The 24,829-nt window shown below is 35.7% G+C and overlaps 1 protein-coding gene across 1 annotated transcript; it reads right to left on the reverse strand.

Annotated features, from left to right (window-relative positions):
* Positions 1 to 1,517: 1,517 nt before the first annotated feature.
* Positions 1,518 to 24,071, reverse strand: sdha (succinate dehydrogenase complex, subunit A, flavoprotein (Fp)). Its single transcript, XM_056479600.1, has 15 exons — positions 23,989 to 24,071; positions 22,908 to 22,988; positions 22,538 to 22,699; positions 19,286 to 19,429; positions 15,929 to 16,093; positions 15,706 to 15,854; positions 12,845 to 12,969; positions 11,426 to 11,594; positions 9,514 to 9,709; positions 8,255 to 8,426; positions 7,720 to 7,838; positions 7,449 to 7,560; positions 4,596 to 4,726; positions 4,224 to 4,337; positions 1,518 to 2,119 (listed from the first exon to the last, which is right to left on the reverse strand). The coding sequence occupies exons 1-15, from the start codon at positions 24,046 to 24,048 to the stop codon at positions 2,033 to 2,035; spliced, it is 1,986 nt and encodes a 661-aa protein (XP_056335575.1). The 5' UTR covers positions 24,049 to 24,071; the 3' UTR covers positions 1,518 to 2,032.
* Positions 24,072 to 24,829: the final 758 nt, after the last annotated feature.

Below are 24,829 nucleotides of genomic sequence, written 5' to 3' on the forward strand. Positions count from 1 at the left end.
GGTTGTAAGGGTTTCCAACAACAGTCTAATATGCATGCAAGGTCAAACAACACTTTGATGGTCTTATAATATGCATTTATTTTTACCTAGTTATCCCAGCGACTCCCATATGATTCGTTCAGCGATTCATTTGTACCCAAACCCGTCCACAGCGCGAAGCTAATCTGCGCTGATTGGACCAATGACAGGCTGCTGCGATTGGTCGACGACACTGACAGGCTTCAGGGCGAGACAGAGTGAAATGCCCAGCAGATTATCAACAATATAAAAGTAGTCAGTGCATACACGCTTCATAGTGGATTTTGGCTGCCAGTGGGTGAATGTAAATACAGACGATGGACTAGAAAATACTGACGACTAACTATTTTATCTAGCAAAAAGTCCAAGAACTGGCGAGGATATGTCCTAGCAGTCTACTTGCTCTTTTTACACACACGCACACACAGGGCCGGCGCGTCCAGAATAGAGACGGCGCGGCGGCGACACCTCCCTCCCCCTCCGCGTCCTCAGTTACATCCGCGATTACAACCCTAAGATTTCAACCGCGACACCCCCCACCCCCCACCCCCCCCGGTCCTCATTTTACAAACGGGTCCCTTTGATCACCCTTTGCCTAGAGCTTTACCCTATTCAGAGACACACACACACACACATCAACCTCCTAAGAGGAGACACTCACACAAACGACCGTCCTCAGAGGAGCCACACACACACACATTACACACACACACATAGCTGACTATCCATAAACAAAGCGGCACGCGTCGCGTTTTCAACGTAGCTTTACACGCGATATGAGAATATAAAGAGTTGACCTGATACAGCACACGCGGTTACAAGTAACAAAACACAACTAAATGCATAATTTGCAAGCTAGAGTAAAGGAGGCAACAATTTTAATCGCACGTACTTACACTGGTGAAATGGGGGAAGAAACTGATTCATGATCCACTGATCCTTGTTCTGACAGTCTTTACCGATCCTTCCTTTAACAAACGGATGAAGTCTTCTTTGTAAGCAGGTAGTTTCCAGAGGCTCTCGATCTGCTCAAGGCTAGGCTATATGCTAAGGTTTCATCTTTGGGTGAACTGTCAATAATCTCCATCTGCACAGCGTGACTTCATTCTACCGGTGTCTGTGTGTGTCTCTGTGTGTGTGTGTGTGTGTGACTTTTTTCTGTTAGTGGGCGGGGCCGCAGGTTTCAAATCTCCCGGGCTTGCACTACTTGTGTTTCGTAGCTGCGTCATCGCGAAACACCTAATAACTCGTTATCAAGACGACTCGTTTGAAGCACTATGAGTCGACTCTTTTATAGATGAATCAATAGTTTTAAACACTGTAAACTTACAGATTTAAGCCTTAGCTGGACATTTCACTTCACTTAGAGCTGTGTGACACACTACATGGAAGGGCATTTTCAAAAAGCCATAATATGGGCTCTTTAACTCATATTTTCACTCGCCCAAAACATTTCTTCTACTGTGAACCCTTAAACATTTCAGTCAATATCACAGACGCATTGTCACCCGGATCAACTTTATTGAATCGAAACAGAATCTACTAAACAGAACAAGCAAGATGTACAGGACTTTACATGCAGATGGGTTGTAAGCATATTTGCGGATGAAAGGCCACCAGGTCGAACACATGTGAAATCGTATATATTCAATTGCACACAAGCTGTTAAGTTGAAGAGTTTACTACTATGATAGTAACTGCTGCAAGTGCTACTTGACAGCATTATAACAATCATTAAACATTTAAATATTAAATATTTCATGATTTACTTGCCACTGCAGTTTTGAAGCAAATGTGATGGATTTATTTTCAAGAATACACACCAAAAAGTCGCATTTGTTGTCTAAAGGTTGAATCTTTAACATGAAGTCTGACTAGGGTAGTATTTCACTGATATTTCTGCAAGTGCTCATGTTTAACTGAAGCGTAGCCTGTTAAATGCAGGATATTCATTTTACTGGCTGATTATAAATAAAGAAAAGGGCGGAGTCAGCTGGGGCGGGAGGGGAGGAGTTTAATAGGAACGGATTGCAGGAGGAATGGCAGCACAGTCTTCTGCGTCCAGAGAGCTGTCGATAACGGGTCTGTATTCCAGAGTAACCTGAAACACACATTTATGTTAACTCATTAACAACAGCATGAAGACTCGCAATGATGATATAAAGGGGGTCTATTAAGCCTATTATTTTACACAAGATATGAAATAAGCATCTGAGTGTGTATGTAAAGTTTCAGCTCAAAATACCAAACAAATAATGTTTAATAACTCTTTGAATCTGCCCTTTTTAGGCTTTGATCCTAATTGTGTCGTTTTGGTGACTGTTGCTTTAAATTTAAATGAGATTGTACGTTTCTTAAAAGAGGGCGGAGCTGCAAACGCCTATGTGTCAGCATAGTGGCAGATTTATAAACAAGACTAATGTCCTATGCTAATGAGGAATCGATCATCACTTATGGACAGGGTTTTCTCCCTATGATGAGTGAGTTTATAAAAAATAAAATGAATACATTTTTACCATGAGAAGCTGGTTATATACACAGACTGTTCATACACAAGTGTTTAAGCCCCATAAAAGTGATTTTTGCCAAAGACTTATCAAGCTCTTACTAGTCTTCCGAATACACAAGACATGTCACTCGTATCTTTTTGAATAGGGAAAAGTGCAACTGTCAATATGGTGAATAAAGCCCTACTAGTATGGGAGCCAATCATCGATCGCTATATGTAAAAAAAAAAAACGCCTTCTAGTACACGAGCCAATCATCGATCGATATACTGACGATACTCTGTAAGGAGGGGCTTGGACCAGATGTGAGTTTCTGCAGATTTTGTGTGATTCAGACGTTTAGGAAGGAAACTTATGAGACAGTTATTGTTTAATATAATTGGTGATTCCTAATATGAAATTTAATCGTAAGCTTGGCAAGCAACTTTGGAGAATTTGATGTTATCCCATTCAGACAGAATGCCCAAGCATACTGCCTGAGAAGCGTTTCAAGAGATGGCCGCCAAGTGAAATGACTTGCCTTAAAGGGACTTTGTTTTTGCATAATAGGTCCACTTTAATAATACATCCCTGAATATAAATAATTTAATTAGTCTTATGTTGTTCTAAACATAAGAAATGTGTCAGTCTTTGGAAAGCAAAAAAATAGTTAACTTTTTATGTTATATTATATATATTATATATTTTATTTATTTTTGCCTTTATTATGATCAGACAGCAGATATTGACAAAAAAGTGAAGTTGGGACAAGAGAGAGAGAGAAAGAGAAGGTGAGAAAATCTGAGAGATTTCTGTCATTTTATTTAAAGTCTGTGTGAAGCACAAGTTGCTGAGGCTTTTTTATTTTAGTATGTTGATTTAGTTTCAACCAAAAAAAGAATATTGAGTACGGGCGGGGTTTTCTTTTTGTGTATCATTCCTTTGTGGGAAACTAACGGTGAGAGAGCTGTGGTTAAGAATACTGTGGCTGAAGCTGTTAAGACTGGCATCAGAGGGAAAAGTGCCACTCTAAACGTGAACTTGATTGAAGATTACCAAAACAAATACATCTTTCTCAGTGGATTAACTTGCACAGATTTATTTAGCTAAATAATAACAATGTTCTCTTGGCTTATTTCTATGGTTTTTTTATTCTGTCTTTTTTTATTTTACTTTGTCTTATGTACAGCACTTTGGTCAGTCTTGTGGCTGATTTTATATGTGCTCTACAAATAAATGAACTTGAACTTAAATAACAATGTGCGCTAGGAAAGTAAACATTGTTAGTTTAGATTACACATGGACTTGAACGTCAGTTTATCCAAAACTCTGATGATTAAAAACTTTCATAAAAAATAAATCCACATGAATCAATTGGTTAAAAGTCTTCTGAATCAATGAAACCAACCCAGCTTTTGTAAGATGATCAGATTTAAAATAATGATATTTAAAATATTGCTGGAAACCAGCAGCTGTTGAATTCTCTATTAGGACAAAAAAAACGTTCAGAAAAAGTTTTATATCTTTTAATTTTAAAGATTCTTTTGTCTAGTAGGATAAAAACAACAACAGAAGCCAGTGGTTTACAAAATTCTTCAAAATATTTTCTTTTCTGTTCAACAGAACCATCTGAACAACTGGAGTGTGAGTAAATTTTCATTTTTGGGAGAATTATCTCTTTAAAAATGATACAAACCAAAGGATCCATTATATATTTACCTTTCCTGTTTCAGGATCCACATAGGACAGTGTGTGTTTCCTCCAGTGCTGCTCGAAAGGCTTCTTCACTTGTCCCTGCAGAGGCTTGGAATAATCATACTCATCCACACGATCCTGAAAGAAAAACAGATTAACAAAACTATTAAAACGTGAACATTACATCAAAATGACAGCCCCAACACCAACCCTATTAAGCTTTAAGATTGTAGCTCCCATAATATGTATGTATTCCACAATAACCTTATGTAAAAAAAAATACAGTGAAACATTTGCTTTACAACAGGTAAGACGCAGTTTCATTATGTTAATCAAAATGTACAGGGATGGAACATTTGTGCATTAATGGATGGGTGTAGGTGTGAGAAAGTCGACCTTGTAGTCCTCGCGGGCATGAGCGCCTCTGCTTTCTTTACGAGCCTCAGCACCGACGATGGTCTGCACGGCGTTCAACATCAGATTCTGCAGCTCCAGCGTTTCCACCAGATCAGTGTTCCACACAATACCTGAACACACAGAAGATGAAGAATGAAAGACAATACAGTACAACATCGATCATGCTGCAGATATAACATAATAAGTTAGGGATACAGTATATCCAGGAAGTTATTACAGGAGAAAAAAACAACCATTCTGGATGTACTTTATCCCATTTATTACAAGGCTACTTGCCACAAAACATAAAAATTAGACAAAATATTGTTTTGAGCAGTAATATATTATTAATATTTGAATTAAATGCAAAGCTGACAGAAACAAAAGCAGCTGAATGGAGTATACACTAACTTGTGAATTATTTTGTCACAAGATGGCGTCAAACCGTCAAACACACAAAGCTGACAGAAGTTAAACTGAGTGAAAAGCCTGTACTAACCTACTGTATGCATTAATCATTCACAAGACTGCGCCAAACAGTCAAAGAGCATAGTGTGACAGACAAGCATATACATACAGATGTGAATGCATTCACTGACTGTCAACATTAAACGAAGTTTCCTGATGAGCCTGGGTTATTTAGCGGTTGTTATCTCGGAAAAACATATCTTGAAATATAGCGTCAGACCAATCAGATTAAAGTATTCCACACAGCTGTTAGACTTTCATTAACATTCTCAATCTACATTAAAAAAAAATGAAATAAAAGGCCATAATTAATTCAAATTGTAGGCTAATATGATTATTATTTTGATGAATCAAGCAAGAACAAGAAGTAAAACGCATTTTAAAACTAGGTTTACAAATAATCGAAAAACACAAGTATTGATTGTATTATAGACTGATGTAATGAGCCGGTTTCTAAAATTAGGCGTTTTGGTGGGTTTTAAACAAACAAAAAACATACAATTGTTGAAGTTTTCAACTAAACCACACATTAAACAATTCACTTTAATTAATCTAATCAGTGTTGTATTTAAATTAAATATTTTTAATTATTTAAATATTTATCTTCTGTAAGGTAAGGGTTCCATTCATGGAACTCACCTCAGCCACTGTCATTAGTTGTCATAACTCTATTATTAATAAAAAATTAAGTTAATATATGCACATTTCAAAGGGGGTGCAATTTACAGCAGGGGTGCATTTCTTGGCACAACACTGGTTCATCTGTTATTTCTCTCAATAATTTAAGTCTATAATGTATAATCCTAGCCAAAGTTTTTTAATAGAATGATTCATTCAATAGATAGATTTTTAGAAAACTTGACAACTGAAATGACGCCATGTATGAGAAAGTCCTACCCCTCTGATTTATATTTGGTGATGATGTCTGTGGGTGTCAAAATTCAAAATTAAAGTGCACATTTTCGCATATTATTTTTATATATATATATATATATATATATATATATATATATATATATATATATATATATATATATATATATATATATATATATATATATATATATATATATATATATCCTGAATAAAAAGTGTATGTAAAGAATTAGATTTGGTTTTTGACACATTATTTAAAATATGTGGCTAAGTAATAGCTATTACATTCTATTTTTGGTGGGGCCAGTGAAAATCTTGGCAGGGACAGTAACCCGATCAGGCCAGCGGAAAAAATCCTTTGTGTTGAACCCTGTGCTATTATTTTAGCAAATTTTGTGCAGTTTAGTTACTTTTTACAGTTTTTGTTTGTTTGTTTGTTTGTTTGTTTTTGAAGAAGTGTTAAGCTTGGAGTATAGACCTTTTTGCATACATTCCACTTAAATATGTGCACTAAAGTGGTTAATTTACACCCAGTTTATAAGACTTTTCTTAAATGTCTGAAGACCAAATAAGGACATATTTTAAAGGGATAGCTCACCTAAAATGAAAATTGTCATCACTTACTTTTCTGTTTGAGCATATTTCTTCTATTGGAGTACAAAAGAAGCTACTTTAAAAAATGTTGAAAACTAGCAGCCTAGAATATTCATAGAATGTGTCGTTCCCACTATAGATGTCAATGGTTACCGGTTTCCAACATTGTTCAAAATATCTTATTTTGTGCTCAACAGAAAAAAAGAAACTCAAAGCTCTGAAACCAACTGAGGGCAAGTAAATAGTGAGTAAATGCTTCTTTTTGGGTGAATTGTCCCTTTAATCCTCTCCCACATGTTCTCAGCACACCCGTTGGCTTGATGTAGTGCTGACACCCTTTGGACAAACTAAGTAGTGCAAAAATCAGTTCACAGTCAAGTTATAAATATTGGACTGTACGTTGTGTGCACATTTTTCAAAAATCTAAATACTTGGGTCACATGCACTATGTGCAGACCGTATCGTACATGTAAAAAGTTAGCTAGAAATACACTAATTATATGTGAAATGTTATCACTATTTTTAAACTTAATCTTCTATTTTAATGAACTCATCCTAAACACAAAGCTGAATTTTCAGCATCATTACTACAGTTTTCAGCATCAAACAATCCTACAGAAATAGTTCATATGCTATTTTGGTCTTGGAAAAAGATTTCACATTTTAATAATGTTGAAATCTCTGTCTGTTGCTTGCTCTTTTTGTGGAAATAGTTGACTTTTGTTCCAAATTCTTTTATTAGCAGAAAGACAAGCACTTATTTAGCTTGAGTTAAGCCTTTACAGTTTCTTTCTACTAATTCAATCACTGAATAAAAATCTTATCCCAAACTGCTGAACAGTAGTGAATGTTAATATTTCTTAGAGGAACTAAATTCCTAATTTATTAATTTCTCCTGTGCTTTTCATCACTGACCTCGGTCAAATGTCTTAATGTCATCCATCGACTTGTAGACGGACTCCATCTTGGCACAACCCTCCTTGAGGACATCTCCAGTACGGAACACGGCTGCGTGACTCTGCATAGTCTGATGTCAGAAAGAAAACCATAAAACGGTCATTAAATTACGTAGAAAAAAAAATTACAATCAGAGACGATCACCAACAAAAATCATAAGGTGAGGCTAACATTTCATTTAATTTGATCTAAACAATAAATTCCTTCTGAAATCCATCTATAATTTCACCTTCTGCATGTTGAGTCGGATCTCTGAGGTTCTGGTGCTGCCGTTAGCATAGCGCAACTTGTCCAGATTAGCGACCGACGCCTCTCCTGCATTGGGTTTCAAAGGAGAAAGCTTCTCTCCTATGGGACAACATTAAAACATCAACATTTTATAGTTTAGGAAAGTTAATTAATTACTTTACTCATGCAATAAACCACCACAAAATATGTAAATAGACACATAAAGGTCTTTAGTGAATTAGCGCAATCCACTAGGCATCAGCTGGTATGAGATTCTGACGTTTTGATAACCTTATATATCATGGTTTCACTGTATTGTGCTCTAAAATAAGTTCTTTTTAAATGTCTGGATAAAAAAACAACATTTTATTTTAGGAAACATTAAAATATTTTTGGAACAGTAAACATGTCAAACTAAATAATTCCATAATTAAATAAATCTTTTGCCCTAAAAAAACTACATAAAATAAGTGTCTTAAACACATAAAAATATTAATTCTTGACTTTTCCAAACCAAACTTTTCAGAACACTTTACCTGGAGTGTTAATCTCAGCAATAGTCAGGGCACAGGCACGTCCAAACACAACCAGATCCAGCAGGGAGTTTGCGCCCAGCCGGTTGGCACCGTGAACTGATGCGCAGCCGGACTCTCCACAGGCATACAGGCCTGGCACGACATGATCCTGTCCATCTTTATGGGTGATGACCTGTAAGGATTACACAGAGGATATAAGCATTATGTTCAATATGAAAGTAGTTAGCGAAGACTGACTTATTATTAACCCTTTATCAGTTAAACAAGCATTTATGCTAACTACATTGACTGATTACAATATTTTTTTGAAGTCTGGAATCAGCAATGACCCGTTTCCACAAAGTGATACAGTTTGATACAGTACAGGTATGCATTTGTCTGTTTTTACTGTCAAAAATACCAAAAATAATTTGGTATTCATAGTAATTTATTCATGTGGAATTTCAGCTTCATTATTCCAGTCTTAAAAGGACAGTTCACCCAGAAATTAAAAGTACCTAACAATTTACTCTTCCTCAAATGGTTTGAAACATTTAGAAGTTGTTTTCTTGTGTTGAACAAAAAAGAAGATAATTTGAAAAATGCTGGTTAATGGTACCCATTGACATCCATATTAGAAGAAATTATGTTTGTTTTGTGCGCATGCGCGTTATGTCCCGTTGCCTTGGCGCCAAAGCCCAAAGGTGTTTTTAGTGCCATCTACCAGCATTTTCCAAAATATCTTCTGTTGTGTTTAACAGAAGAATGAATTTCATAAATATTTTAATCAAGTGAAGTAAATGACGACAGATTTCCTTTTTTGGAAGAACTATGCCTTTTAAGGTGTAGTCTAATTCTAATATTTTGCTTTGGTAAAAAAAATAAATAAATAAAAATAATAAATAAAAATAAAATAATAATAATAATAATTTATATATATATATATATATATATATATATATATATATATATATATATATATATATATATATATATATATATATATATATATATATATATATATATATATATATATATATATATATATATATATATATTAAAAATACACAATGTTAGCAGCCATGCAAATATTTTTTCTTGCCACTACTGATCAACTTAATGCATCTGTGGTGTAGCATATTTACATAAACGTATATAAATCTTCTCAAAGTTTGTACAGACGCTGAACAGTTTTATTATTATCTCTTTTGCTCTTATCTGCTGTAACAACAAACAGTTCAAAAATGTGCAGAAATGAAAATCAAAAATGTGCAGAACACCTGTCCCTTGTAGTTGGTGGGGATGCCGCCCATGTTGTAGTGGACCGTGGGTAAGACTGGGATGGGCTCTTTGGTGACGTCCACTCCAGCAAAGATCATGGCGGTCTCGGAGATGCCGGGAAGGCGAGCAGCCAGCTGCTGAGGAGGAAGATGATGGAGCTGCAGGTGCACGTGGTCTTTATCCGGCCCAACACCCCTAATCACAACACAGCGCAAAGCTTTGACCAATTTGTTTTTCAAAAGATTATTTTTTTTTTAAATGATAAAAAACCTTGAATGTGCTAACGGTTTTACAACCTAATGCTGCCATTTTAACATGAAAAGGATCTGGAAAGTTACAAACCACAAAGTCAATCTGAAAGAAAATAGCATTTATTCCTATATTAGTTTTTCAAATTAATTTAATGAGAAACTTTATTATTCCTCTGTTGGATTCATACTCTGGGTTCATATCTACCTGTATATAGATTAAAGATATATTTTTAATAATTTGGAATAATCCATTTTATTTTTGTATTTAATGTCAATTTTACAGCACTCAACCCTGGCTGTTTTTAATTGTGCTTTATAAACAAATAAAGAATAAATCAATGATTTTTTTACCGAATTGCACCATTTTATTAGAGTCAGTAATAAAATAGGCTTAAAATAGGCTTCAATCACATTCCTAATGCATTTGAAAACTCTATGAAACACTCCATAGTTAATGCATGGTTTCCGCTACATTCATTCTTCCATGGCAGGGCGCCACGCCGAGATTCATCCCGCCACGGCTACATTACAGCTTCTCATTCAAAACATTCAATTTTTTTAATAGCGGGTGATAATCGCACCAAAACGTATTAAAAGGTAAGTGAATTATAACAGCACAAACTTTTCTGTAACCGTAGTAGTGCTGTGCGTCATTTGTATAACCCTTCAAGGTGACGTGCTGACTGACTGACTGGCTGACTGTGACAGGTGTGTGATGCGCTAGGCCAGCAAACACGACGTAAAGCTGTTTCACTTTACTTCAGGACGCATTAATACCGGACGCATTCATAAATATTCCTAGCAAATCTAATAAATGCTGGAGACATACTCGTTACATAAACGCACTAAATCGCACCTCAGCAGCGTTTATTTGAGAGCGCACAAGAAGATCTGCGCGCTCTTAAATCGGCTTATATTTGAGGGGGCGTGCAAGAAGCTTTGTGCACGAGCAGAAAAAAATCGCAGCGCAAGCAAACAGATCCGCATGCTCGTAGGCTATTACATAAATGCAATCTCGACTTCTAATACTGCGCTCACGACATTTGTCATTGAAATAACTCCACAGGTAGTTGGTAGATCTGTGTAAAAAAGGCCTGCTGCCACAGCTGGAAAAATCCTAGAGGAAACACTGGAATGTATGGAGTCTCAAGAGAACGTTTTCATCCAAAATGAATAAAAATTTCAAGGAAGTTTTGCGAGTGAACAATATTTTGTGAGTGAACGCAAAATTGTCAGAGAAACTATTTTTTTTGGCAATAAAACGAAAACAGTTTGAAAATTTAGATATTTCCCTCTCATCTATTCTCCCACTCTTTTATTTTTTCACCACAATAGGCCTTTAAGGCCTTCTTAAAACAGATCTTACTGAGGAACACCCTACAAAAACCCCAGAGATATCTGCAAAGGGTGCGGAGAGAAGCAGCTCATTTGCATTTAAAGAGACACATAAGAAATCTGTATGCTTTTGCTTCCATTGTAAAAGGAGCATTTACAGCATGATATAATAAACAATCCGAGAGGTGTTTTCAGCTGGATCTTCAAAGATTTACATCTTTTTAATCTGGCATAATTAGATCACTTTAAATAATTTTAAAAAGAAGAGTGTGTTCTGGAAACAAACAGTTTACTAATGCTTTATCAAAAACAAAGCATATTCTACCTTCCCTCTCTGATCTCTATGGTCATGGATCTTGAAACCACATCCCTGGAGGCCAAGTCTTTAGCATTGGGTGCATAACGCTCCATGAATCTCTCTCCTTCACTGTTGATTAGGATTCCTCCCTCTCCACGACAGCCCTCTGTGATCAGGCACCCGGCTCCATAGATACCTAAGAGGATTATATCATAGTTCATTTAAAACAGGTTAGCTGAGGACACCACTGGAAGAGGCTGGATATTTATAACATAGATGATCAAGTATCAACACAGTAGGGGTGGGCTATATGACCTAAAATTAATATCACAGTATTTTTCATCTTTTGAACGGTGACGGTATAATATCATGGTATTACTTTCAACAGAAAAATAATATACATCTCAAGGAAGAACGAACAGAAGAAAGTCTCACTTCTATCACTCTTTAAAAGTTTTGGTTTGGGTCATTGTAAATGCTCAGTCTCGTTATGAGCTGATCTTCATTTCTCTGTGTTGGTGGAATAAAGCAGGCAAGTCAGCCGCACCAATTTATGAGCAGACAGAGCAGGATTCTCATGATGACCACCGGCGCAATTCCGCTCTTTGTTATGAGCCGTAGTTTCAGTGTAAACTTAGTAAAGGCGAGTTTCTTTGGCGATGATGTGTACAGTGTTAGGTTTTATATTTAGCGGACATTTGCGCTGAACACGCGGTGAATGCAACGCATCGAGATTCGGGCACCTTCTCCGAAAACACTCGATTGATCTCAGCTGGTGGATCAACATTTACCTCATGTCATGATCGCTGTCATCTGCGCCATTATTATTATTATTATTATTATTATAACTTAGGTGAGGTTTGCAAACCTGTGCACTTTTCACTCTTCAGCCGTTTGCATTTCCTGCAGTAACAAAAGCTCCCTGTTATCTGACAGTGGGAAGCGTTGAGTGACTGACAGCTATGAACCAATACAGCAGCAGGGTAGAGCGATTCAGCAAGTTTTTAGAGAAAATCAAATCAGATTGCACTACAACCATTATATTCAGACACACAAATGCTCCCAAATATATTATGAGGACGCATAGATTAAATTTCGGGCGCTCATGCGACCAAAATGGTTGCAATTTCGAGCCCTGTAGTATAAGGACATGTATTCAGACCACAACTGAATGTTTGAAGAAAATTGAATGCCTTATTATTTAGAATTAGCTATTATTGATGTAAATGCAGCCGTTCAAGGCGCATAATTGATTTATTACGGTATTGACGGTTTTAGAAAATCCATGTCGTGGCGCAATGTCACACCGGTGTTGTCTATGACACCGGTGTACCGCCCACCCCTACAACACAGACACATGAAGAAACAGTGACATTGAAGGCTTGATATTTGTTGTGGTGCTTTATAAAAGGCACTTTTTCAGGCTTCTAAAAGAAAGATGCTCACCTGTGGGGTGGAACTGAACAAATTCGAGATCCTGGCAGGGCAGTCCAGCACGTGTCACCATGGCATTACCGTCTCCTGTGCTAGTGTGGGCTGAAGTGCAGCTGAAGAATGTGCGGCCATAACCACTGCAAAGAAAACATTAACAATATGCTTTAAAAACACTTGCATACTAAAATGCATAACCAATGTCACATTAAACGTAACAGAAAAAAAAAATCTCCCAAAAGCTTTTTAAAATAAAAATGACTTTAATCATTCAATCATTATTCTTCGGCTTAGTCCAGGGGTGTCCAAACTCGATCCTGAAGGGCCGGTGTCCTGGAGAGTTTTGCTCCAACCCTAATCAAACACACCTGAACCAGCTGATCAAGCTCTTACTAGATATACTAGAAACTTACTGGCAGGTGTGTTGAAGCAGGTTGGAGCTAAACTCAGCAGGACACCGGCCCTCCAGGTCCGAGTTTGAACGCCCCTGGCTTAGTCGCTGATTTATGAGGGGTCGCCAAAGCGGAATGAACCGCCAACTACTTTGGTATATGTTTTACGCAGCAGATAATAAAAATGACAGTTTCTGTTTCATTATAAAACTGTGGAAATCAGATTCTGTTCCTCAATTTAAGACATGGTTAACTCAAATATTGCGCATGGAAAGAGTCCGTTATGGAGTTATTGATAATCTTGCTAAGTTTTACAATGTTTGGCAACCGTATCTTGATCACCTGGACCAATATAATACAGATTCTGAGCAGCAGTGTAATGCTTAATATGCTCACTACCCCTATTGACTGTCTCTTTGTATTTTCATTGAAACAGTTTATATGCCCTAATTTTTTGTTAATAATAACTTACATTGTTTTTTTATTTCATTTATATTTATTTTTCTTTACTTTAATTATTATAACCATCATTTTCTTTGTATTATCATGCTTATTTCTTGTATTTCTATAATGTTGTGTTGTTTTTTAATTATTGAAAAATGTAAAACTAATAAAAACACTTGTTAAAAAAAGGGGGTTATTAAAAATGACTATAATCTACATTACAATTTCTAATTTATGTCCAGATTTAATTATCCTTAAAGCAGAGGAACCACAAAAAATGCAATTTTCTTAATTTAAAAAAAAAAAAACATTGAAAGAAAATATTTCTTGCGCTGTTTTTTTGTTATTAACTAAAACTATTCAGCCATTTTTAATGTCATCAAAATGATCTTAGAATAAAATACAAAAAATAAATAATTTCATATATATGTATTTCAGATTTATCATTAGAGAAACACTCTAAAATAGATTCAGACTGCTAAAGCAAATAAAGCTGAAAATAACTAAATTAAAATTGTAGAAATACTGCCACGTCAATTAACTAACATTTTTTTATATAATAATAATAACTAAGTTTTAGAAAAAGGTAAACTAATCAAAATGCTGATGCTAAAAACACTAGAACTTAAATCTAAATAGAAAACCTTAAACCTTAAAACCCTAAAACTGAACATGTAAAAAAAGGCTAATATGAAATTTTGGTTACTGTATATACCTATAATCAGGTTATATACAGAACTTCTTAAGTTGAATTTAATACCTTTTACTACTTTAATACCTTCAAAAAAATGTTTTATACCAGCACGACTTAGAGCTGCAACTGTAGTGGCATAAATGAAATATCCTTTCAAATAATAACTTATTGCAGATAACATATACATGTAAGTAAAGCAGAGGGATTAATCAAGATGTCACAATAGACCTTTGTCCATAGATTTTAATCAATGTCATATGTCATCAATGTCAATAGCCGCTCTTCTAAGAAGAGTTCGGTTACAGTTGTTTCTCCACTGAGCCTGGAACAGCGAAGTAAGATTACAAACCATTTACAGCACAGTCAAACAATCGTGCTGAACTGTGCCGATTCTGTGTTGATGTCGCGGCTCTGTTGCCAAGCTACCACACCACCTCACATGATATCTCTCAGGTCCTACTCTCAACATATAAATAAATCCACGCAAATTTTAGAATAAAGGCCTGCACTAAACACAAATTGAAAATTTATCAAAAAAAAACTCGTAAATTTAATACCTCGTCAGATGATGTTTATTACTTTTTAATGCCCTTAATTTTGGTTCATTTCATTTACTACCTTTTACAACCCAGCGGACATCCTGATAATACTACATAACACAACTGCGACATACAGTCAAGCACGAAATTATTCATACCCTGGCATATTCTGACGTAAAGTTTTTGTCCGAATGTAAATAAAAGCTGAGAATTCTTTTTTTTCCACAATGATTCCTCTTGTACATCATCCTAATATATTTTGGGAGTAGCCTGTGTCATTTCCAGTCAAAAAAACCTTGCGGTTGAATAAAAGTATAAATAATTTGGGGCTTTACTGTATAGACCAGGGGTGTCCAAACTCGGTCCTGGAGGGCCGGTGTCCTGCAGATTTTAGCTCCTACTTGCCTCAACACACCTGCACGGATGTTTCTAGAAAGCCTAGTAAGTGCTTGATTAGCTAGCCCAGGTGTGTCTGATTGGGGTTGGAACTAAACTTTGCAGGACAGCGGCCCTCCAGGACCGAGCTTGGACATGCCTGGTATAGACCATTTCAATGTGGTGATGTCATTGGTCCATGAACACTTCCTGTTTAGTCAAACTATTTCATAACTGTAAAAAAAAAAAGAGAGAGCAATCCAATCACAACTTTACATTAAAACAGCTATCATAACATTATTAATCAATAGGTCAACTTTTTTGACTTCCCAGAAGCTTAGGAAATTAAAAATGTATACCAGGAAATATGTTTGGACCCTTGCTATTGTTTACATATCTCAAAATGGTCAATAAGCAGCTCGTTTCTCTTACCCAGTGGCAATAACTGTGTTCTTTGCTCTGAAACGGTGGATTGATCCGTCCTCCATGCAGAGTGCAATGACTCCCTTACACTCTCCGTCCTCCATCAGCAGATCCAGAGCAAAATACTCCACAAAGTAGCTGGTATCGTACCTCAGAGACTATGCACCAACAGACACAATCAGATAAAGAGCTGTATATAAAATAGCAGTCCAAATCACAGACTGTCACTGACCCGTCCATAGAGGGTGTGCAGAAGCGAGTGTCCCGTCCTGTCCGCCACACAGCAGCATCTGTGAGCCTGACCTCCTTTCCCAAACTTCAGACTCTGGCCTCCGAAAGCACGCTGGTAGATCCTGCCATCGTCAGTACGGCTGAACGGCATACCGAAGTTCTCCAGCTGAAAATAGTTCATCGTTTCGTTTTATTTTTTGTAAAAGGACAACACACAACAATCCATTTAACCGACAAACAATCATAATTAAGATGCATGGTGTAATGTTATTTTCCACATGTAGATTCCTGACAGGTTGGTGTTATATATTATTCACATCTTTGAATAAAATGAATTGTCTATTTACATTAAAAAGCTGTGCTGTCAAGTATAAAATGTTTAAAAGTAATTTTAACCTGACAGTGAATCCGTTATGGTAGTTCTTCAGATTTTAATAAATAGCCACATGCAAGTCTTCCATAAATGACACCTTTTAGGATGCTTTCACACCTGCCTTATTTAGTTCGGTTGAATCGCACTAGAGTTCGTTTTCCCTCTTGGTGCGGTTCGTTTCGGCAGATGTGAATGCAGCAATCATACTCGAGTGCGCATCAAAAGCGGACCAAAAAAGCGTACCGAGACCTACTTGAAGAGGTGGTCTCGGTATGCTTTCAAACGAAACCTGGATCGGTTCGTTTGTGGTGAGAATATGATCTGAATTAAAACAGACCCAACTGCAAAAAGTACTGCGCTTTTTGGACTAATTCAGCTGCTGTAGGCCGATGCGCTGTGCATTATTGGGCGTGGAGGAAAAATATTTGTTGACCAGTCTTCTGGTCATCAAAATTTGGAAACATTGAGTGGAAGAAAGAATGGTTACTAACAAATAAGTTTTTTATAAGTAATAAAGTAAGACAGGTATCTTTTAAAATCTTACACAGAATTTATCCTGTAAAAGAGTTGTTTGAACGGTTTGGAGTGGATAGAGAAAACTCTTGTGATTTTTGTGGTATTGTTAAAGAATCTGTTACTCATCTGTTTTTTCAATGTGTTTACTCAAGACTATTTTGGATTGATGCTTTTAACTTTATTTCAAGGACATTTGGTACACAAATACAAATTGGGTTATATGATGTCATATTTGCTTTAGTACAAGATGGAATTGATTAAAAAAGTACAACATATTTTCTTATACAACTGATAATATTACTTGGAAAATACCATATTCATGTCAAGAAATGGGCCAAAGCTAAGCCAAATTTTGAACATTTTATAAAGGAGATTAAACAATACGGTACTACATTATGTAACATTAAGAACAGAAAAGCAAAAAAAACATATGAAGCATTAAGTAACTTTCAATTGATTGAATAAGTTTTATTTTTTTAATTAATATTATCTTACCTTTTTTTTCTTTACCCCTGGCATCTATTTATACTTTGTATTACTGAGATAATTTCTCTCATTTTAATTTATTTGTTTTTTATTTTGTTCATATTTGTTGTGAGATGTATTCTCTTGTACTAAGTTTGTACATATTTACAATTAAAAATAAATAAATAAATTTGTTGACAGCGCTTTAACGAGAGAGAGAGAGAGAGAGAGAGAGAGAGAGAGAGAGAGAGAGAGAGAGAGAGAGAGAGAGAGAGAGAGAGAGAGAGAGAGAGAGAGAGAGAGAGAGAGAGAGAGAGAGAGAGAGAGAGAGAGAGAGAGAGAGAGAGAGAGAGAGAGAGAGAGAGAGAGAGAGAGAGAGAGAGAGAGAGAGAGAGAGAGAGAGAGAGAGAGAGAGAGAGAGAGAGAGAGAGAGAGAGAGAGAGAGAGAGAGAGAGAGAGAGAGAGAGAGAGAGAGAGAGAGAGAGAGAGAGAGAGAGAGAGAGAGAGAGAGAGAGAGAGAACATTACCTGACGGACCATTGGCAATATTTCCGCAAGATGACCATGTCGCAGTTTAGTAAAATTAATTCACGCCTCCTCCTGAAGTGACGTGCGATGCATTAAAACATTTTCCAGCTGCAGCCGTGCTTCATTCTCGAAATGTATAGTTTGTCTAAAGTGATGTATACAAACTATATAGTATACTATGAGCAGGGATACAATCAGTCAGCGCAGTCGTAGCTCCATGGCAAAAAGTGCCATTTTGTGTTAGCCGGTTTGTTTACTTGCGGGAGTTCCTTTGGCATTTTCCCGCACGTGAATTCTGACCAAATTGAAAAGCAGTTTAGGACAATTGTTCAATAACATCTGGCCGATGAGAGATGTGGATTTTGTCAGATGACTGCATTTTACATTTACATTACATTTAGTCATTTAGCAGATGCTTTTATCCAAAGTGACTTACAAAATGAGGACAAGGAAGCAATTTACACAACAGTGAGTAAGTGCTGTAGGCAAGTTTCAGGTGTGTAAAGTCTAGAAAGAAAAGCATTAGTAATGTAAGTTTTTTTTTGAGAGAGAGAGAGAGAGTACAGTTAGTGGTATAGCCAGAGAGGCAGTTACAGATTAGGAAGGAAAGTGGAGACTAAATAGTTGAGTTTTTAGTCGTTTCTTGAAGACAGCAAGTGACTCTGCTGTTCTGATGCAGTTAGGGAGTTCATTCCACCAACTGGGCAGATTGAATGCCAGAGTTCGGGAAAGTTATTTCTTCCCTCTTAGGGATGGAACCACGAGGCGGCGTTCATTCACAGAACGCAAGTTTCTGGAGGGCACATAAATCTGCAGAAGTGAGAGCAGATAAGAAGGAGCAAAGCCAGAGGTCGCTTTGTAATCAAACATCAGAGCTTTGAATTTGATGCGAGCAGCAATTGGCAGCCAGTGCAAACGGGTTTTGGTTCTGTTCATCTGGTTCAGACCAAAGCCAGCAGTGTGGTGTGAAAATGACCCAAAGACGGCAGAAAATGCTACAATGCATCCTTTATTGCCCTTGGTCCGGACCAAATGAAGCGAACTATTCAATTCACCTTTATTTGTATAGCGCTTTTACAATGTAGATTGTGTCAAAGGCTCAAAGCAGCTTCACATAAAAGGTAATAGTAAATTGGAACAGTGTAGTTCAGTTTTCAGTGTTTAAGCTCAGTTCAGTTTAGCTCAGTTCAGTGTGGTTTAAAAATCACTACTGAGAATCCAAACACTGAAGAGCAAATCCATCGATGCGCAGCACTACAGATCCCAAACCATGCAAGCTAGAGGCGACAGCGGAGAGGTGAAAGTTGTGAAAGCACCCTTAAAAACAACTTGGTCATTCCTAGATTTGAAATAAGCAAAACCATTCTCCTTACACTGGGATTTTCTCATATAACTTATTTTCATGAGACTGAAACATCTGGGTTAGAGACGACAAAAATAAAAGATGAGATATGATGATTGTTCTCTAGTCACTCACCTCCACCACTGCTGCAGGAGCCTGCTCGGTCATGTAGTGAATGGCATCCTGGTCTCCCAGCCAATCAGAGCCCTTCACTGTGTCATAAAAGTGCCAACGCCAGTCATCCTGCTCCATGTTGCCTAATGCAGCATTAATGCCACCCTAATTCAAAAAGGAGGAAAAAAAATGTCTTGTAAGCCATTTTGAGGAAAATTATTAAATGAGGTTATTTTCATTTTAGCAAATCATTCATGGATTCTTAAATCAAAAGATCAATCTTTTAGTCAGTATTGTTGGGGTTCATTTAATACATTTAGTCTAGAGGAGAGTATTTCTCTAAATATTTGCAATATATTAGCTCATACATGTATATGGTTTTTGACTCCAGGGGGCATTTGGATCATTTGGATGTTGGAGGAGGTTGGCGTGGCCAGGAATGCTATCCTGGTCCTATTAAAAGAAATTTAAACAAGAAATTTTCCAACCTTTTTTTCCAAATAAAAATTTAATTAAGAAAATTAGATGCAAATATTTGACATTTCCTCTTCCTCCAAAATACAAAAAAGTACATTTTAAAATTATGTACGATATTTACCCTGCAAAGGAGTTTCTGAGAAAAAAGATTGAATGTGAACTGTAATGTTTGCCAATTCTGCAATAGTGATTTTGAAGCTATTAAACATCTATTTCTTCATTGTAATTTGGTTAATCCTTTCTGGTCTGATGCTGACAACTGCATAAAACAACATATTTTTGTTTTATGCAGATGCTGACAACTGCATAAAACAACACTTCTGGTTATTAATAGCATCCTGTACATATATTTATTTATTGTAAATCTGTTCATAGCTAATACAACCTGTATATAATGTTCATAGTACATCCATCTGTAAATATCATCATAGTTTGTCTATAACTGCACTTTATAACTTATACCTGTATCCTGCACTTGCTGCTATTGCACTGCTGGTTAGACCTAAACTGCATTTCGTTGCCTTGTACTTGTACATGTAATGACAATAAAGTTGAATCTAATCTAATCTAATATTTCAATGTTTCCATCTATTTGTTGGGACATTGTGAAATTTGGACAGCAAAGAGGATGACTTAACTGCAAATTGTTTATTTATTTTACTTAAATTCTTCATTCATAAATGCAAAATTTTGAGAACAGCTCCTCGATTGATTGTCTTTAAAAAGGAGTTTGCCACCTATGTAGAAACTTTAAAAATAATGAAGGGAGAGAGTGCTAAACAATTGTATGATTTGTTTCAAGAATATTGTTTTATTTAACCCCTTATAGAGTTTCTGTTTGATGTCTGCACGCTATGTTGTTTTTTTTAAGTTATTTCATACAACTTTTTTTGTTTGTATGTTTGTTTTGAGTAATTGTATGGCTTTATATTTGATATTCACTGTATATCTGACATGTCTCAGTCAGTTTGTGCAAGATTATGTTTGGATTGAGGTTGGCCTCAATTGTTGTCTTTGAAAGGCAAATTAAAAAAAAAAAAGTATAAAAAAAAAAAAAAAAATATATATATATATATATATATATATATATATATATATATATATATATATATATAATAATAACATTGAAAAAAATATATAAAAAAACATGTATTTTTTTTACTTAAACTGTAATTTTTTAATCTGTTTAATATATGGTTAGTTAAGTTTTGGTTTTAGTTAATCCGTTTTTATATGGTTAAATAAATCTGTCATTGTCTACTCTCAACGTCTAAAACTTCCTTTTGTGCAATTATAATTTTTTTTGTGTCGATATTTTGTATTAGGGTTGTCATGGTGACATTAATAAACAACACTGGTAATACCTGTACCGTTGTGGGTGGGGCGCTTTAAAATATATATTCAATTGCTTGTAATCAACAACACCAAAACTGAACGACAAACTCACTTACATAATCATCAATTGTTAACAAAACTTGATAAAATAAACAAAGATTTATTTGTGAAAACAAATTTTGTAATTATTACTTAATTTATTAAAAGACTGGCACAATCTGTTCAGTAAATTGTGCAGTTTTATTTTTACAGCAGTGCCCTTCTATATTGCAATATAAAATTATTTGCTGTAATCAAAGAGATTATGAGATAATCTTCATTCTGTATTAATTATAACACCTAAATCAACACTTATCAGTGCTTTTTTCCCAGCGTTTCAAAGGTTAAGCTGCCTTGTCAACTTTGGACTTCACTGCACAGATCTGAGAGGATCTAAAGAACAGATTTTCATTCAGCCTCTTCCTTAGCAAACAACATGATTCCTCTGCATGATTTCACATTGTTCACAGTCCTAATACACCCAAATTCAAATATTATAGGGCTGAATGATATTGGACAAATCTGACACTGTGATATTTTTTTTGCTGCAATATAAATTGCGATATGAATATAACTTCACCAGATGACTCTATTAGGAAAGATTTTGTTCATGTAGATCGACTGGGGTGTTCAAGTCTTTTTCTGCGCCTTACATCTGCATTAAATCAAATAAATTAAGCATACATAAATATGACATAGGACAAACAAAGAATACATAAACAGTGTGTTCTGGTTATCTATCCTAACAGTATTCAGATATAAATATTTAACAATCCAACATAAAATAACTTGGTCATCTTTGTATAAATAACTATATTGTAAAAATCGAATCCTGCGCTGCGATGAAATTGTGAATACAGATATTGTGATATCAATGCTAAAACAATATTTTGTCCAGCCCTAGTATGTTAGTCTTAAAGATATCTATTAGCATAATGTGCTCCAAAACGGTGACAAAGTTCACATTTAAAAGACATATAAATATCCAAAACTTAACGTTTATCACTTCCGTCTAAATGGGTCCACTACTTTTTTTGACATCAACTCATACTTTAGTTTCTCATCAAGTCCTCCGATCAAATGTTTTCTAGTATATGACATGCCTTGCCCCCTTCAAGACACTTGTTATTTGATGCGCTTGATCTAAACCGCTCTTAAGTTCAGAGCTGTGATATAAACAAACCTCTATTGGCTGTTTTTAAAAGAGGGAGGTGCTCATATATGTCCTGCCCTGTCTTCATGTTTCAGTTGAAAACACACTGAACAAAATGACACATTTCAAAGCACTTCAAGTGACCTTTAAATATCAGTAAATAAACATAAATCAGCGAAAGAAATTGATGTTTGCAGTATATGAGAAAGAAAACAAATAGAAGCGGTTGACAAATAGAAGCGGTTGACAAATAGAAGAAATGGTCAAACCTGTGCGGCCACTGTGTGCGAGCGTGTGGGGAAAAGTTTGGTGACACAGGCAGTGTTAAAGCCGGCCTCAGACAGACCGAATGCTGCACGCAGCCCTGCTCCACCAGCTCCAACCACGACTGCATCAAACTCATGATCTACTACTGGATACTGATTGGAGACCTGTCAAAACAAATGCCAAAAACACTGATCCAACAAGGCATATGACATGTAATGCTACTTTTTTACACTGATCAACTGGAACTAGATTTCAACAGAAGTATAATAGTCTACAATGATGGATAACATGCACATAATAGTCCGTGGCAGATCCTGTTTGCAAAGTGAAAGCATTGAAACTAAACAAGGAAGTAGAAAAAAAAATACTTACTCCATCTGAGATTTTTGCGTCTCCCCTTTTGCCATAGATGGAGAAATGCAACTGACGGTTCGCTTGGCACACTGCTGGCAGCTGCATTGAACAACAAAAATAATACTTGTAATCAAATAGAAGTCCTAAGTATATCTGTTTTTGGATATTCAAGTCATATTTCTTCATGTTTTACTGAATTCATTTTGGATTCATTTTCCTATTCATCTCCCTGTCCCGCTCTTTATCATTTAAATTAAAACGACTTAAAAGCTGGCATCCAAATTAAAATGACTAATGTGTTAATAAATAATAATAAACAAATGAAACAACGAAAAATTTAAAGAAACTACTAACGTTATTAATAAGTGCAGTACATAGATATCTACGACAGAATTCTATGTATGCAGGTCTTTATTGGAATCAATTAGATATTTGGTCATGTTTAGCTATAGCAAAATCTATGTTTGGGTAGTTATACTGTTGATTTATGCAAGGACAATTATCTGACTAAACTACTTGCTACATATTTTTCTTTGTTTATAATTGTTAGCACACATCTACACTTCGACAGTTGACAGCAGCTGGTCAGTTATATCACTAACGAAAACTAGCCACAATATTCAAGTCAATTTACATCAACACTTGCTTTTATTACTACAAACAAAACGAAATGGAAGCAATATCGTGCCTTTAAACCATTAAACAGTGTTCAGATATAAAGGAATAGCTTGAAAACTCAGCATCGCATGGCTAATGCTAACGCTGCCTGCTTGACCTTCAGTGGACTCGTGTTTACAAATTACCTAAACGTTCCGTTTATGAAACGACACATGAAATTGAGCTAAAAACACTCTATCTAGATTGCTAAATATACAACATGTGTTAATAAAATAGTATATCATATAATGCACAACGTTCCACTCATATAAGATTCATTGATGCTACGTAATGCTGTTACTTAACACAGATGATGATGGTTACAAAACATTAAACACTGCTAAAGACGTGTGTCATGTGAGTTAAAGGCAGTAAAATGTCGGTCTGCATTGGTCAGATGCCACTAAATGAGACAGCAATTCATATATGCGAGATGACTTACAGATTTACATGACAAAATCTTTGTCCCGAGGACACGGGATGCAGCGCACACCGCAGCCATGTTGCTCGATTGGTTCGGTCTGATTTCTTCGTCTGTGATGTGATGCAAGCGGCTGTGGTGGGAACTTTGAGTCATTTTCGCAACTCGGTTCTTTTGAACTGCTAAGAATGATTCACCAATTTTTTTCTCCGACTTTTTTTTTTTTTAATTAAAGTAAAGATGTAGATCAAATACAAGTACATATATAGACAAATAATACAAATAAATTAAAAAGTGCACAGAAATATACAAAAAAAAAAAAACCGCATTATAATAATTAAAATAATTAAATAAAGTTCCACCTTAAAGAGACACAAAAGAAGAATATAAAGATATAGTTTTTGTTGCTTTTAGAATAAAAGAGTGCTAAATAGTTTCCAAATATTGGTCTGGGTCAATTTTAGATAGACCAAAAAAGGTTTAGAGCCACTAAACTTCTGTTTGTGAATCTGAAACTTGGATAATAAAATACATAAATTAATTATCGTCAAACAACCCAAAGAAAATACCTTTAAAAGAAAAGGAAGAGTCACTCATAATATAAGATTGAATAAACACCAACAGATCTGACCAGATCTCTCTGTGTAGGAGCACTGCCAGAACAAATTAATGGAGTCTTCCTCAGAAGAGTGGCAAAAGGAGCAGTTCACATTAATGTCAGACTTATATTTCTGAAGTCAGTTCTAAGTAGGATAACATTTGTGAATTAATTTAAATGTTACTTCTTTTACTTTATTTGTAATCAGATACTTGTGAAGCAAAGTCCTTTTTTCTCCGATCTGCACACTCGAGTTAGTCTAAG

Source organism: Danio aesculapii, chromosome 19 (genome assembly GCF_903798145.1).
Source record: "Danio aesculapii chromosome 19, fDanAes4.1, whole genome shotgun sequence".
Lineage (NCBI taxonomy): Eukaryota > Metazoa > Chordata > Actinopteri > Cypriniformes > Danionidae > Danio > Danio aesculapii.